The sequence below is a fragment of the Pyrus communis genome, chromosome 14 (genome assembly GCF_041283825.1).
Source record: "Pyrus communis isolate YQ-2024b chromosome 14, ASM4128382v1, whole genome shotgun sequence".
NCBI classification, from domain to species: domain Eukaryota; kingdom Viridiplantae; phylum Streptophyta; class Magnoliopsida; order Rosales; family Rosaceae; genus Pyrus; species Pyrus communis.
Window position 1 is genome coordinate 6,003,374 of NC_142578.1, and position 17,076 is coordinate 6,020,449.

A 17,076-nucleotide genomic window follows, 5' to 3' on the forward strand; every position below is an offset into this window, starting at 1 on the left:
CGAAGAAAAAAAGAGCATCCCACACCAACAGATTTATAAATTAGTTGTATTCTCGAAAAGAAGATCACTTATTACATTTCTTCAAACAAGTTCTTCCATCATCCAACCGTAGCCCAATCCTTGCTAATTTGTGAGCGACACTATTTGCTTCCCTCCGCATGCGGTTGAGCTTCCTATGAGGAATGAGGCGCATAAAATGGCGTGCTTCATTGAACACTAAACTCTTAAATTATACTAAACTAAAGTAATGTGAGAGGTTTTAAACTCGGAACATAATACATTAAAAAGGAAGACTATTTCCGCGAAGACTATGTACCACTTGCTAAAAGAAATGGAAACATTATTATTAGAAATGAGGAGGAAATTGCGACTAAGGCAAGGCATCATTTGTTGTGCATTAATGTGACAATTTAATGTCATAAACCACTAAGCATTGTGGAATACCAAATTGCTAATTTTTATTTAATATATTCCATCTTCCAAATGAACAAAGATTTTGACGTCTCAACCGTTTTATACATCTATTTGTATGCAACCCGTCTCTATAAATTCCACTCTTTCTCTTATCCCATTTGCAACTTCAATGGCTTCTCCACATCCATCACCTCACCTTTTTCCCTCTGCGTCGTCGACTTGCCTCGCCATCGATCTGTGTCATGGCGGAGGCCAAGGCGATCGATTTGCATCACGGCGAAAACCAAATAAAGGAGGCCTTTGAGAGAGTGATATGATCCATGGAGGTGGACGTGATGATTCATACCTTTGTGGTTCTGCGCTCTTGTGTTTGCTGAAAAATGTGGGATATTGGTATGGTTCAATCAAATAAAATCTCTCAAAATTTGGGTCTTTCAATTTGATTGAGCCGTGCCAATATCACAGTTGACTTTTCACTTCATCGCGTTTCATTTTAAGTAAACATACACAAATAAAACTAGTTTCAAACTTTTAAGCGAAAATGAAATTAGAAGCCGTATATATGCACAAGTTGATGGCCTTCTAGTGTGTGTTCGGCAAAAGGTTTTCTGTATATTTAGTCTCTGTCAAGTAATATTTTTGATTAAAAGTTTATAACCAGTTCTGTTTTTGCAGATTCCCTTGTTTCTAATTAGTTCGTATACGTGCGTACATACACACAACATATACGTATACAATCCCATTCATGCTTTTCTATATTTTCTTGAAAATTAATCTTGCACATAATATAAAGACTGGATCAACTGTATATTAATCCGTTTTTATATCCCATGAACGCGTTCTATGCAGAAAGGAAAACACCTAACTGCAAATTAAATTACGGCCATACAGGCCGTTCATCGATTCGTGTAACCTAAGCGTATAAGCAGTTCTGTGCTGCTAGAAGGTAATAAAACAAAGAGATTCAAGGGAAGAGCAGCAGGCAACATCTAATGCTCCAATGGTGCTGGTGCTGGTGCTGGTGCTGGAGTATATGACAGCACAAGATAAATGGTGCTGTAGACATGAAGAGTGCAACGAGCATCATTATCCTTCTGAGCTTCCCCGGTCAACCTTGAAGAGCCACGTGCAATTTCTCCCCCGCAAAATATTCCTGCCAACGGAACCCTGGGGAAGTTCTCCACAAAAGGAGAGCCATCAACATTGGTCCGTCCAAAGAATGGCTCACCACGGCCACAACAAGCGAACATAAAACCCCCAAATACTTCACTCATGTGACGGCCATGTTTTGGATTTTCATCTAACTTCAATTTTTTCAGGCTTGCAGAGATGTTGCTACATGAAGCTAATGCAGTTTGAGGGTCTGAACGATAGAAGTTGAAGTAATCACCAGTTTTTATGCCTACGCCACTGACATAAAGGTACTGATCATCTCCTCTGCAGAAAAAGCCTCGTGTTAAAACTCAAATCATAAAGATCTATCAAATTATCAAGCATATTTAAATCAAAAGAAATCAAAAGAGGATCCTAGTTTCCTAAAAATTAATCACTTTACTGCAGCCAGGACTTTATTGCCAGTGACCAGACCACACAATAACACAGAAGGCAGATGCAGATGCAGATGCAGATGATAAGATATAAACATAATATATGAAGATTAAGATTGTAGTACCGTCTGAATTAAGATCTTTTACTTTACATTCTTTAAATTGATTTTCCGGCAATGATCCTCTACCATTCATAATTTTAATGTGGAAAACAACAGTAACTACAGTGACGTGGTAGATGGAGCAAGGAGTTTAACAGGGATGAGCAGACGAACCATAAATCGAAGCATAGGACACAGTGAAGGATGTTCTTGTTTTAAGGAATTTCATATTTCTTCGTTACAAGAACATATGCAGCAACAATAAGACAATTTACTAGCCAATATACAAAGCAGTCATGAGTATTACCCTACAACTCCATGGTATTCCAAGGACGTAATCCACCTTGGCTTCTCTGACCCGATAGAGATTTTTCTACGTTTTGTAACCCCGATGTACAGATCAGAAGAATCAGCATGATTTCCTAACTGTAACATATTCATTTCAAAAACATATTCAAGTACTTGTACGAATGCATGATATATCAACAGTTCTAAAACTCTTAGATTTAGAAATTCACTTGTAATATTTTTGATTCATTAGTCGAACGCAAAACATTTCAAGTCAACTGGCACTTTCTGCATGCACCACTTGGAGTTTAACTGTGAGTTTTACCCCATCATTGATATCGTCAAGAATTTGTTGACCATCAAGAATTTCTGGGTGTCCTTCTCTTCTAGCAGTAAGCCAAGTAGAATGCTCGCACTCATTCACTTTGACAGAAACAGCCTTGTGCCTGGGACCTACTGTGGACACTCCGTTTGACAATGCAATTTGGAATTGAATGTCTCCAATACCTTCTCATTTATACCAAACCAAATAAGTGATTAACAAAACACATTGGATAGTTTGACATTATAACTTTACAGAACAAGAAAGCTACCATAGACATACACATTGTTAAGAGTAAGTGAAAATGAGTGGGCCCAGGTTTCCACATGAAAGCAGGACGACGGAAGCAAACAAGTTAACGGAAAATTAAGAGGCAAATATCTACAGAACCGTACAAGCCTATAATGAGGCGTACAAGATCTGGAAAGTGCACTAATAAAATAAGAGCAATTTGAAAAGAAAAAAAATAACATGCATAAAAGAGTGACAGAAAACCTTCGCTCGTGAACAGTAGAGATTAGCATGCATCTCTCAAATATGAGACCCTTAAAATTATGCTATATACTATAGCTGAAAATTGAAAGCGCAAGAAATTTTATAAAATCATGAAAGCATTAAATATGTTTACAAAAAAAAAAAATAAAAAATAAACAAAAAAAATATTACTTCACAAATGAATACATCTGGATGTGTTTCCAATCTTTTACGGGGCTTTGCAAAGTATACGTACAATCCAAAGAAGCTCTGATTTTGCAAGGCTACAGTAGCAATCTATCAAGAAATGATGCGTCTTTTATTTCTTTACTTTGTATGTGACACTTCTGAAGGCATGCATGTTAGTTAACTTAGCATAAAACTACGTTGTAAACAATATGGGCAAAACAGTACTTTATAAATGAATAAACAAACCAAACATTTACCATGTGGCTTGCCTTTATCCTGGGCAAATATAAGAGCAACAGCGTCTGTAAAGTATTTTGCACTCCCGCAGACATTTCTAGACTCGTTCTCACTTCTATATAGAAAACGACCTCTTTCATCACCCACAATGACAGTTTCTGCAGGCATAGCATAATCTGCAACAAATTGAGACATTGAGATACAATCAACAAAATTTGACCCAGCATGAGCATGCAACAGAAAAGTTAATCACAACACAAAATCTGGAAGCAGCAGCTTATCTCACTAATGTTTCAAGTGATAAAGATATCATCCCTCATTTTTCTTAGCTATCAAACAAAATATTTTCTTTTGATTATATTCTCAGTACTCACCCAATGCATCAACAATCGGTTTCATGTCAAGAAGCCCATCCTGCACCATCAATCATGTCCCGAGTTAGCAATGCAGCAAAGGAAAGCTACATCTGATTCAAATAAAGAGAGAAAGAGGCAATCAAGTGTGAGGACAGCCACTCACTCCAAACATCATAATTCCAACTGGGGATGTGCAATCTGAAACAGACGCTGTGTAATCCATAATATCCGTGATGAATTTATCAAGCAAGACCTCTTGAGGTTCCTGATGTCATTATAAAAATTTTACACATCACGAAAATCCATTATTCAAACAGTAGAAAAGCTTGAATGACTCTACAAATTCCCAAAAATGACAATAAACAACCAAAAACTGTATGTCCTAAGTTCCCCATTTCGAAATCCATCACTGTGGAATTCTTAAGAAATCAGCGTAGTAGTTTTATGGTAAATTTGGCACCTTTGTTGTTCGTAACAGCGGGATGACATCAACTTTCAATCCCGGCACAAAGCCAACAGTCAAAAGGATGCCACAGTTCACATCCTTTGCTGGTATAGAGCAATCTTCGTCACTTCCATCACCACAAACTTCTCCCCACATAACCTAAACAACCAAATGTTACCCACAATTAGTAAAGAATTAAACTTTCTACATTGTAACGCAGGCACACCCGAAAAACACAACCACAAACCTCTTTGATTTCATCGGTCAGAGCATCTCTTCCAACAATTCCACTTGAAGTAGAAATGATGAATGGAACACTGGACCCCAATTTTTTCGATATCTGCAATTTCAAACAAATAACAACAGAAAATTCCATAATTTGCTTCTCTTAATTAAAAATCATCTAAATTCGATACTAATTATAATTAAAGGGCTTATAAGAGCAACAACACATACAAGCTTGGAAATGTCATACAATCGAAACCCACTTCCAATATTAGCTACAACGAAATGAGGCCGTATCGGTTCGGCCAGAACCTTCTCGATAACCTCATTCACAGCAACCTGTCAATTCCAACACAAAATTTGAGAAAGTGTGAGTGAAAATTTGAGCTTGTGATTTTCTCGGAAACCAAACAAGGGGTCTAGACGCTAAACCAACCTTAGGCGAGGGGTGGAGAGAGAGGGCGGAGGCGAGTTTCGGTCGATTGAGGATGCGACTGCAGATTTGGTTCCAGGATTTGCTAACACACGCCGCCGATGCGAAGGATAGGGCGGGTAGGCGCGAAAGGATGTTGTGGAGAAGGTCGTCGCTTATCGGCGAAAACAACCCTGTCGCCGTCGTATGGGGCCGTTTTGTGTCGATTTTTATCGCCGACGACGACGACGATGCCACGTCCATCGGAGCGCTGGTTGTTTCGTAAAGATGCTGCCGACTTTGGATTGTAGAAGTTTGAAGTTTGGGTATTGTTGGAAAAGGAAAGGATCTTCTTGTTACACAAATAAGGAATATGGTTGGAGTCCTTGTGTAATTATATATAATATTATTATTGGAAGAATAAGCCGTCCTACAGCCGTCAAGCCGTCCTACAGCCGTCAAGCCGTCCTACCTTGTCGTACCTACACACTAGCCAACCTACAGCCGTCAAGCCGTCCTACAGCTGTCCTACCTTGTCCTACCTACACACTAGGACGGCTACCTTGTCCTCTACAGCCGTCCTACCTTGTCCTACCTACACACTAGGACGGCTACCTTGTCCTACCTACACATTTGTATCATGTATATATATCCTTGTAATCTTGTAGAGAAAGATAATGAAAAAATAAGCATTCTCTTCCATTTTTCCACATTCATGTATCAATAATAAATATAATTTTTAGCCTGCATACCTTTTTCTACATGGTATACAGAGCAGGTTTATAACCCTAGTCCTAATTTTTTTTTCTTTTTCGGCAGCTTTCTCTGCCGTTCCCATGGCTGTTCGTGGCCCGTCCCGTCCCGTCCCTCCTCTGCTCGTCCTCCCCTCCACTGCACCTACTGCAATTTTGATTATCATACCCGAGACACCTGCCATAAACTTCATGGCTATCCCGTTGGCCATCCCCTCCATGGCCAACCGTGGCGACCACCGCGCCGTGCCACTGCTTCCAGTTCTTCCCGCAGCCATGCACCTTCCAGTCCTCCTCGGCAGCCACGGTTTTCTGCTTCCCGGCCCCATAATTTCACCCAGCCCCATCACGTGCAAGGCACCCAGGCCCCCGCCTCCTCTTCTACTCCAGCGACCCACCAAGTGCACGGGACCCAGACCACTTTGCATGACTTGCAGCTTGCCATGCCTGACCTCTCTGCCGAGCAGCACTCCCGTGTTCTAGCTGCTCTATGTGACACCACCACCCCTCCTCAGGCCAATGTCGTGCTCACTACTGATTTTGGCCAAGGTTTGTTACCTGTCACCTCTCGTCATGGTCAATGGATTCTTGACAGTGGTGCTACGGATCATATTACTTCTTCCGCTTCATGTTTGGTTAATCGTTCTCCTTCACATTTGCCGCCTGTTTCTTTGCCTAGTGGTGCTTCCGCTCCCATTACTTTTACCGGCACTCTTCCTTTAAATTCCTCAGTTACTTTGAAGGATGTTTTATGTGTCCCTAATTTCCGAGTGGACCTTTTATCGGTTGGTAAACTTACAGATGAATTATCGTGTTCCATAACCTTCTTTCCTTCTTGGTGTGTTTTGCAGGACTTGGTTTCGAAGGCGATGATTGGTGTGGGTAAGCGACGTGGCGATCTGTATTACCTTGTGGCCCTTACCTCTTCTCTCCCCACCCATCAACCTCTCTGCAACATCATTACCATCCCCTCCTCCCTCTGGCATAGGCGTCTTGGTCACCCCTCCTCCACTCGTTTGCAAGCTTTAGCATCTAGCTCTCTTAATTGCACTTTTGATTCTAGTCATATTTGTGATGTTTGTCCGTTGGCAAAACAAACTCGTCAACCTTTTCTTTTGAGTTCAATTTCATCAACTTTCCCTTTTGCTTTAATTCATTGTGATATTTGGGGCCCGAATCGTCAATCTTCTCTTTCTGGTGCTAATTATTTCTTAACCATTGTGGATGATTTTTCTCGCTTTACGTGGGTCTTCCTCATGAAACATAAATCCGACACTCAACAATTAATTAAGGATTTTTTTGCTTATGTCACTACCCAATTCCGCACCACCATCCAATGCATTCGTACTGACAATGGTGGTGAATTTTTATCTCTTCGTAGTTTTTTCTCTGATCATGGGGTGCTTTTACAAACTTCTTGTGTTTATACCCCCCAACAAAATGGCGTTGTTGAAAGAAAACATCGTCATCTTCTTGAAACTGCTCGCGCCCTTCGTTTTCAATCCCATTTTCTTATCAAGTTTTGGGGGGAATGTGTTCTTACCGCTACTTATCTCATTAATCGTCTCCCTACCCGTCTTCTCCATTATAAATCCCCATTTGAGGTTCTCTTTTCGAAAACCCCATCTTATGACCACTTCCGCGTCTTTGGTTGTCTGGCATATGCCACCTCTGTCACTCCCACCATCAAATTTTCCCCTCGGGCTCATCGTTGCATTTTTCTCGGTTATCCTCATGGACAAAAGGCATATACCCTTTACAATCTCGACAATCACCGCATTTTCACTAGTCGAGACGTCATCTTTCACGAAAGTACTTTCCCTTATGCCGTTTCTCACCCTCTTATCCCATCATCTTCACCTACCCTACCCATCCCACCCCCTCTGGACTTTACATATAACCCACCTCTTCCTGCTCTGACGCCTCACCCTCCTCCACCTTCCTCCCCTTCCACGCCTCCCACAGATTCCCTTGCTGCCCCATTACCCGTTCCTCCCCATGCCCGTGCCCTCTCGGCATCCCCTCCTTCCCCCCCCCCCCCCGCTACTTCCTTACATTTCACCCTTTTACCCACGGACATCCCTACCCCCTCACTACCTACCAATCTTCCCCTTCCCCGCACCTCTTCCCGTACCCATAAACCTCCATCCTATTTAAAAGACTACGTTTGCTCGCAGGTGATTCTGCCATCCCACCCATCTTCGACTTCGCATCCCGGTTCTACACAAGGTACGCGATATCCACTTTGTAATTTTCTCTCTTATCACCGTTACTCTCCCAGGCATTTTTCTTACATTAACTCTGTCAGTCGGACTGTGGAGCCTTCTTCCTTTGCCGAGGCTGCCACTGACCCCAATTGGCAACGTGCTATGACTGAGGAGCTTCAAGCTTTACATGCTAATGGTACTTGGACTTTAACTTCCTTGCCCCCTAGCAAAATTCCCATTGGTTGTAAGTGGGTGTACAAACTCAAGCACAATTCTGACGGCTCTATTGACCGCTACAAAGCTCGTTTGGTTGCTAAAGGCTTCACTCAGGCTGAAGGTATTGATTATCATGACACTTTTTCTCCTACTGCTAAGATGATTACGGTGCGTTGTCTTCTTACTCTTGCTGCTAGTCAATCTTGGTCTCTTCATCAGCTTGATGTTAATAATACTTTCTTACATGGTGACTTACATGAAGAAATCTATATGTCTCCTCCTCCTGGTCTTCGGCGACAGGGGGAGAATCTTGTGTGTCGCCTTCACAAGTCACTTTATGGTCTTAAGCAGGCTTCTCGCCAATGATTTGCCAAATTCACTAGTGCCATCATTTCTGCCGGTTTTCAACAATCCAAAGCTGACTATTCATTGTTCACTAAAAAGTCTGGTATTTCTTTCACAGCTTTGCTCATTTATGTGGATGATATTGTGATTACAGGCAATGATGCTAGTGCCATTAATTCTTTGAAATCTTTTCTCCGTGATCATTTTCGGATAAAAGACCTTGGTGATTTAAAATATTTTTTGGGTATTGAGGTTTCTCGTTCCAAACAAGGGATTTATATTTCTCAACGCAAGTATGCATTAGAGATTCTCAAGGACTATGGTTTTTTGGGAGCACGACCCATTGCTTTTCCTATAGATGACACAAAATTATCTAATAAAGGAGAACTTCTCAAGGATCCTGAAAAGTATCGACAATTAGTAGGTCGGTTAATATATCTCACTATCACTCGGCCGGATATCACCTATTCTGTGCATGTTCTAAGCCGTTTTATGCACGAGCCAAGGATATCTCATATGGATGCTGCGCTTCGTATTGTTCGTTATTTAAAGGCTACTCCAGGTCAAGGTTTATTATTTCGTTCTGACAACCAGACCAAGTTAACTGCGTTTTGTGATTCTGATTGGGCAGGTTGCCCTATCACTCGCCGTTCGACTACTGGGTATTGTGTATTCTTGGGCGGTTCTTTGATTTCTTGGCGGACGAAACGACAGAAAACCGTTTCGCTCTCTTCAGCAGAGGCGGAATATAGGGCCATGGCAGGTGCTTGTTGCGAGATAGTTTGGCTTCGTTTTTTGTTGAAGGATTTGAACATTCCTTTGGATGGTCCTTCCATTTTATTTTGTGATAATCAAGCAGCGTTACATATAGCTGCCAATCCTGTTTTTCATGAACGAACTCGTCACATTGAGATGGATTGTCACTTTATACGAGATAAGATTGTAGATGGCACAATAGAGACCAAGCATGTGGGTACGGCACAACAGTTGGCAGACTTGTTTACCAAACCCCTTGGGAAAGAAAAGTTTTCGGGTATGTTACGCAAGTTGGGAGTTCTTGACATCCACTCTCCAACTTGAGGGGGAGTGTTAGACAAATAAGGAATATGGTTGGAGTCCTTGTGTAATTATATATAATATTATTATTGGAAGAATAAGCCGTCCTACAGCCGTCCTACCTTGTCGTACCTACACACTAGCCATCCTACAGCCGTCAAGCCGTCCTACAGCTGTCCTACCTTGTCCTACCTACACACTAGGACGGCTACCTTGTCCTCTACAGCCGTCCTACCTTGTCCTACCTACACACTAGGACGGCTACCTTGTCCTACCTACACATTTGTATCATGTATATATATCCTTGTAATCTTGTAGAGAAAGATAATGAAAAAATAAGTATTCTCTTCCATTTGCATTCTCTTCCATAAGCATTCTCTTCCATTTGCATTCTCTTCCATTTTTCCACATTCATGTATCAACAACAAATATAATTTTTAGCCTACATACCTTTTTCTACACTTCTCTGTATCCTTTCCGCCTAATCTTCCCCGACAAACAATCTTTGAAATTTGATGTTAAAAACAAAAGTTTATTTTAAAAATTATAATAACTGTTACACTAAATTTGGGTCTGGATTGTTTAGTGAGATAGATCAGATGGAAGGGATTCAAAAAGGATCCATTTTCGTTGGAAAAATCGAATTACAGGTAAGAATTAGAGAGATTAAAATGGGTCCGGCCCTTACATGACGACGTTGGTTCAAACTCTGTTGGTGACTAATCTAACAAAATCTATCGTTAAAAAAAAAAAAAAAAAAAAAAGTCTAGCCTGACTCCAATTATTATTTGACACATATTAAATAAATAACAAAAAAAAATTTAATTTATAAATACATGTCAATCAATTATTGGATCTAGAGGGAGATTACATCCATTTTGGATGCAAAAGATTTGATCTCAGAATCAGACACCATGAGTTTAATATGTATCACACTATTATCACAGTGTGAGTTTGATAATGATGAGTTTTATATGTTAAATATGGACCCATCCACTTTTAATTTTTCTTTAGGGCTGTGCTATCCACACACTCATTTTTACTTCTCACACATCCTTTGTTAATTTTTATCTGTTGATCTTCTTCATTTAATCTGATCCAACAGTCGAAAATTAAAAGGGTGTGTGAAAAGTAAGAAGGGGCATGTGGATATCACACCCCTTTCTTTATTGTATGATCGGCTACTTATTTTCTTTATTTTTGTTATTTATTATATATGTATCACACTCATGAGATCATTATATTGAACTCACAAATAAGAATTATTCTCATGGCACTCAAATTTTCAGATTTACTATAGGAGTTTGATTCCTATACTCTTGGTATCACACATAGTTTTCTGGTTTAGTGTGGAAGGCGTTATTTGTTCACATTGACCAAAAAAAGAGAGTGTGATACCAATATATTGAGCTCATACATGAATCACATTCGAAAAGTTTCCGCTCGACACTAATTTATTAAACTCGTGAGTTCAATATATTAAATTTATGAGTATTATACTTATAAACTAGAAAGTTCTAAAGTATGACTCTCACAAATATTGAACTTACACTAGTGTAGCAGTAGTATTATAAGTATCAAATTCAGGTTGCCTGATTACTATACATAAGTAGCACACTCACACAAACTAATACGGAAGGCCTTGAGGTTGAAGTGAAGTTTCTTCTCAAAATACTTTGTTGCCTATTCGTAAAATTTTACGCTTATAAATAGAGTCGTTCATATTATAAATCACTAAACATTCTTAATTTTAATTGATTTTATTTTAGAGATGGTCTTTACATTACAACTTATAACACAAATGATTCTGATCATAAACACGAAGTTCTATAAATAGGTCACAAGGTATTTGAAGAAGAAGCTCATCCTAAGGATGGGAAAACGGGTCATGGATCCACGGGTTGGGACGGGTTCATGCCGTTTGGTGTAGGTCCAAATGTTATATACACCAAATAGGTCAAGGTGCAGTGGGGTGGGGTGGAACGAGGCATTGCGAGTCTAAGAATTTTTGGAAACAACCCCCTGGCTTAGACCGTTGATTTCCTACCGTTTGATTGAATCTTTACCAGTTGATAATTTTCTATGAATCTAATGCCTTATCTGCTCTCAACTTATGTTTCTTCTTCTGGTTTTCTTCCCCAAAAGCCCGTCTAGAATGAACCCTTGCCTTCTTCAGGTTTGTGTTTTTTTGTCTCTTTCTTGCATTTAGGTTTCTAGTTTCATATCCTGATTGGCAGCTGGGGAAGGCGACAAATCAAACCCTAGAGGCATTTTGCTGGGGAATGATCCACTGAACAGGGACGCTCATGTTCTTGTTGTAGAGAGGGCAGAAGTGGTGAAAGAGGAGTTTGATCAAGCCAATGACGACGAGGTCAATGAGTGGGCAAAGGATTTGGGTTGGGCTTGGGGATAAGATTGGGTTTGGGGTTAAGGTTTTGAGGCAAAGATAAGGGAGGGAAAGAAAGAGAGAGAGGCAAGAAGAAATGAAAGTCGGTGGAGAATTCAAGGAGGATGAGGAAGGAGTGGAGAGGATGCGGAGATGTTGTTCGACAGTTTCCAATAAAAAAGTTTGGTATCTAGAGGCCAAAATACTAATTGAAAGAATGTTTTTATGATAGAACCGTTTGGACCTGTATGAACTAGCCCGTTTGAAACAGGCCGGGTTAAGGTGAGTTTCAATTTTTAATTATTATTGCCTGGCCTGGCCCGTTCTGTTTTCAAAACAAGTCTGGTTCGACCCTTCCAATTTTGGGCCTGGCTCAGCCCGTGCCCACCAGTAGTTCATCCCCAATCCGTGAGGAGCCAAGTCTTTCTCAATTAATAAATAGATTATCAAGATGTCTTTTTTAATGATTTTTTTTTTTTGGAGGGATGAGTGTCACATCCCGGTCTCCCGCCTTGAGGATATTGTCCGCTTTGGCATTCCTGGCCTGGACTAGGTCGCAGACACCAGGCTACCGCACGGTTTTGTTTTTGCAGGCCGCAGCCCCAAAAAGACTCCTCAAAGGGTACCACCAGGCATGTACATTTAAGGCCCAAAGACCACGCCCTCACGGGCGATGTGGGATACTACAATCCACCCCCCTTAGGGAGCCCGACGTCCTCGTCGGCACACCACGACCGTGAGTCTGGCTCTGATACCAAATTGTCACATCCCGGTCTCCCGCCTTGAGGATATTGTCCGCTTTGGCATTCCTGGCCTGGACTAGGTCGCAGACACCAGGTTACCGCACGATTTTGTTTTTGCAGGCCGCAGCCCCAAAAGGCCTCCTCAAAGGGTACCACCAGGCATGTACATATAAGGCCCAAAGACCACGCCCTCACGGGCGATGTGGGATACTACAATCCACCCCCCTTAGGGAGCCCGACGTCCTCGTCGGCACACCACGACCGTGAGTCTGGCTCTGATACCAAATTGTCACATCCCGATCTCCCGCCTTGAGGATATTGTCCGCTTTGGCATTCCTGGCCTGGACTAGGTCGCAGACACCAGGCTACCGCACGGTTTTGTTTTTGCAGGCCGCAGCCCCAAAAGTCCTCCTCAAAGGGTACCACCAGGCATGTACATATAAGGCCCAAAGACCACGCCCTCACGGGCGATGTGGGATACTACAGTGAGGATATTCAAGAGATTAAAGAATTTTTAAAGAGTGTACAAATTCATATGTATTCAACCAAGATTTTCATTAAATCTATGGAAGTGCATGGGTATTCATCAAGATTTTAAAAGAGTTTATTAAACTCCATATGAATTTGAGTGTATTAATTCTGGATTTTAAAGTACTTCATAAAACTCAATGTGTATTCAAATAAGATTTGGTTTTAAACTATTTTAAAAGATGATGAATTTTAATGGATTTGGAGTAACTTTATAGTGTTTTTTAGATTTTGGAAATGAGGTCTCTCTCCCTACGGTTTGTAGTGAATTCATCTAAAATTAACATGGTGTCCATGAAACTCCATTAAACATCATGAGTTTATAAGTCTTTGGAAAATATTTCAAAAATAATATTTCAAAATATCAATTAAATACACCCTCTAAACTTGTGTTTGACACAATTTTTTGTGAAGGTCAAACCTAAAACCTTACCGACAGTATTCTTCCTTTTATATTATAATAGCAAATTAGCAATAACCCTTCTTTGGGTCATATAATCGATGTAACAAGTTATGTGAGAGTCTTTTAGTTAAATATTGACATCCAATAAACCAGGTTTTGATTGTTAATTAGTGTAAACTTATGATTTATCATCAATGCGATGCCAGTTGAGCTCAAGATCTGTTGGACTTCAAATGTAACACAAAACCAACAAATTAATTAGGGCAAACCCAGTTCATATGTACAAAAGGGAAATATTTCTCCCTTTGTTATTAGAGTTGCAAACAAAGATACATAAGATAATACTCCTAACACTTAAATTACCAACAACAAAAGCACTACAAGCACTTCTTATTTATATATATAGAAGCCATGATGAAGTTCTTGCCTCAGACCCAGTACATAATCCAAACGCTTACAACAACATATGACAAGACAGAACACCAACTTCTGCCAACTCCCCAACAAAAACAAGACCACAAGAGCCCTAATTTCTCCAAACTTTATTTTTTCCAATGGGAGAAAACCGACCAAACATCTACTCCAAGTAATATGGAGCTTGCGGAGGAACGTAAGTCATGGCCAAGTACACAGAGCTACAAGCATGGACGCAGCAACGAGGATGACCGAGTTCTTGGTTTTCTTCTTCACCAAGCAAAGCACCACACGCGATCTCCCCATTTCCAAACATTCCGGCTACCGGAACTCCTGGGAAGTTGTCAGCAAACGGCTTACAGTCAACATTACGTCTATTGAACAACGATATGCCGCGTTTGTTGCTGGAGAAGATAAACCCTCCGAACACCTCTCGCTGGATATCGGAATCATTGTGAACCAAAGTTTGAAGGTTATCAGATGCATAATCAACGGTGTTCAATGCAGTTGCAGCATCTGAATGGTAGAAGAAGAAGACGTCGTCGGGTTGGATTCCCACACCATCAACAAGAATGTAGTCCCCATATCCCCTGTTACAAATTTCAAACATAAACATAGATATAAATACATATATACGTCTACAAAAATTCAAGGGCAAATAAGTTCGTGTGACTTACCCTCTAACTTCATGAAAATTCAAGGTTGTCATGGAGACTGGTGGTCCTGCTCCGTTGTGGTATTGTCTTGTTTTGGTGACCCCAGTGTAAATGTCCGACATGCCCAACTGCATCAGCATGGATTTTTGTCAGAACGAAATTAATCTGTCTTGAGTTTAACAGTCTAGCATGATACGTTGACAGTCGTGAATTGAGAGTACAAACCCTGTGGATGTCTAGACTTTTTTTCTGTTTTTCATTTTTTTTTTTTTTTTTTTTTTGTGGTAGATTGACAGTTTGACAATGTAACGGTCTAGGTATTCATGTCGACGCACCTGGCTTTGAAGCTCCCTTAGAATGGTGTGGGAATCAATGAAGACACCTTCGAACTCTGACATTACAGCGGAAATCCATGAACTATGAGTAGGCGTCTCATAAGATGATATTGTCTTGATTTGAGGACCGAATGGCATCAAACCCGGCGACAATGTGACATGGAACTCAATTTCCCCCATGTCTGCGCATAAAATTGACGATTTGTTAAAACCAGAACTTCGAATTAAGAAAATATATGACAATATGTGTGTATGAGTCTGAGTGTATATGTGTGTTGATAGGGACATAAGGGACATACAATCAGGTTTGTGTTGATCCTTGACAAAAACAATCGCTGCACCGGCAATGTAGAACAAATCGCTACTGTAATTTCTGGTTTCATTTCTCCGAGTGTACATAAAGGAGGCACTTGCATCACCGACGATGGCTGTCTTGTCAGGCATAATAGCATCTGCAAGATAACGGAAGATATCCACCATAAGATCCATGAACAAATTTTCGACATCCAATAGCGGTATCAGAGAAGAAAACAGTACTCACCGAGGGCTGCGACAACCAGGTTCATGTCAAAATGTTTATCCTAGATCAACCATGTCAAAAATTAGCAATGGAAAGGAAGAAACCGAGTTCGAAGAAATAAAAGGAAACCAAGATGTCAATTTTTAGCCTGTAAAACTCAGAAGACGGAATACCAACTTACCCCGAACATCATCATGCATGAAGGCGGAAGAGGACCCGAATAGCTCAGAATGTCTCTCACAAAATGCTCCATCATAAGCAAGTGCGGTGCCTGAGTATCGAACACTTCCATGTCATGTAATTGCTCTTCACAAAACAAACTGAAAAAACAACAAAGCTCACATGTCTTGGACTCGCTAGGGGGAATATTTCAACTTTCAAGCCAGGCACAAATCCAACGGAAACGACGAGGCCTCCATTGATTTCCGGGTTCCTTGCAGAGTTACCATGAGCGCAGTTCACCTACACAAACATATAGTGCAATATTCAACATGGTCTCAATTGGTGCCAAATGTTCTTCACTGAACTTAAAAAGTTTCATAAAATTTAAGAACATGCCTCGCGGAGATTACGAGTTTCGACATCAGTGCCGATTAGTCCCATGGCTCTGTTTGTAATGATCGGAATTCCAGAGCCTATCTTCTCAGTAATCTGCATCATAACCATTAATTAAAAACCGAAAACTAAATAAATTAAGAACTACGAAGAAAAATTAATAACAAAAAGACTAAAAAAATCTGAAAGTTTACAAGTTGGTGAGTTTCTTCCAAGCTGAAATTTGTTCCAATATATGCGACAACGAAGTCCGGTCGAATCGGCTTAGAGAAAATCTCGGCAAGAACTTCATCAATCGCATTCTTCAAAAACAAACAGTCACCAGAGTCAAAAATAAAAACAGAGCATTTAAGGAGACATAGAATTTTAAGAAAATAGAGTATTTAAGGAAAACAGAGCATTTAGGAAAACAGAGTATTTAAAGACATACGTGCAGGTCGGGGTTGAGAGAAAGGGCAGAAGCAAATTTGGGACGAGAGAGCATGTGACTGCAGTTCTTGTTCCAAGTTGTGTTGACGCAGGCGGCTGACGCGAAAGCAACCCCCGGTAGCCTCCCCAGAATGTTCTGCAAAATGTCGTCGTCTACCCGAGAAAACACTCCTTGTTCACGATCAGTTTTCAGCTGTGCAGCCGCCATCGATCTACCCTCACGACATCGGCTTCGTTTATGTGAACAGAACATGAGTCTTACTGAGTAGCTCTGTTCTGTGGTGATAGTGGTAGGGGGAGGTCCTCTTATATAGGCGTTTCTGTTTCATCTCTTTAAGAGTTAAGCATCAAAAGATTATGTCTTTTTTGCATGAAACCCATAGACTTTTTATCTACTCTGCAAATAAACCAATCCAATTAAACAGTCCATTACATGTGAAGCTAACAAGGAAAAGCAAAAAATTTAATAGGGTTTGTGATTCTCTGAATTTACTACTACGGTGTGAGCAGTATATTACAAA

The 17,076-nt window shown here is 40.6% G+C and overlaps 2 protein-coding genes across 2 annotated transcripts; both read right to left on the reverse strand.

The window, feature by feature from the left end:
* Positions 1 to 1,197: 1,197 nt before the first annotated feature.
* On the reverse strand, positions 1,198 to 10,106 carry LOC137712974 (F-box/LRR-repeat protein At5g63520). Its single transcript, XM_088684408.1, has 11 exons — positions 10,047 to 10,106; positions 5,035 to 5,359; positions 4,830 to 4,937; positions 4,621 to 4,713; positions 4,389 to 4,532; positions 4,092 to 4,193; positions 3,947 to 3,986; positions 3,593 to 3,748; positions 2,676 to 2,857; positions 2,370 to 2,488; positions 1,198 to 1,851 (listed from the first exon to the last, which is right to left on the reverse strand). Exons 2-11 carry the CDS (start codon positions 5,272 to 5,274, stop codon positions 1,404 to 1,406), a joined length of 1,632 nt encoding a protein of 543 aa, XP_088540534.1. The 5' UTR covers positions 5,275 to 5,359; positions 10,047 to 10,106; the 3' UTR covers positions 1,198 to 1,403.
* A 3,778-nt stretch (positions 10,107 to 13,884) lies between these two features.
* LOC137712320 (F-box/LRR-repeat protein At5g63520) lies at positions 13,885 to 16,829 on the reverse strand. Its single transcript, XM_068451420.2, has 10 exons — positions 16,557 to 16,829; positions 16,321 to 16,428; positions 16,130 to 16,222; positions 15,914 to 16,033; positions 15,753 to 15,842; positions 15,593 to 15,632; positions 15,351 to 15,503; positions 15,052 to 15,233; positions 14,738 to 14,844; positions 13,885 to 14,650 (listed from the first exon to the last, which is right to left on the reverse strand). The coding sequence occupies exons 1-10, from the start codon at positions 16,806 to 16,808 to the stop codon at positions 14,224 to 14,226; spliced, it is 1,572 nt and encodes a 523-aa protein (XP_068307521.2). The 5' UTR covers positions 16,809 to 16,829; the 3' UTR covers positions 13,885 to 14,223.
* Between the last annotated feature and the right edge of the window lie 247 nt (positions 16,830 to 17,076).

Excerpts from the sequence above, each read along its gene's own strand:
- LOC137712974 (XM_088684408.1), bottom strand. The coding sequence starts at position 5,274 with ATGGACGTGGCATCGTCGTCGTCGTCGGCGATAAAAATCGACACAAAA. Across the intron at positions 4,938-5,034 it reads CTCTCCACCCCTCGCCTAAG|GTTGCTGTGAATGAGGTTAT; the intron begins GTTGGTTTAGCG and ends TGGAATTGACAG. Across the intron at positions 4,533-4,620 it reads TGACCGATGAAATCAAAGAG|GTTATGTGGGGAGAAGTTTG; the intron begins GTTTGTGGTTGT and ends TTGGTTGTTTAG.
- LOC137712320 (XM_068451420.2), bottom strand. The coding sequence starts at position 16,808 with ATGTTCTGTTCACATAAACGAAGCCGATGTCGTGAGGGTAGATCGATG. Across the intron at positions 16,223-16,320 it reads TGGAAGAAACTCACCAACTT|ATTACTGAGAAGATAGGCTC; the intron begins GTAAACTTTCAG and ends GTTATGATGCAG. Across the intron at positions 16,034-16,129 it reads AAACTCGTAATCTCCGCGAG|GTGAACTGCGCTCATGGTAA; the intron begins GCATGTTCTTAA and ends ATGTTTGTGTAG.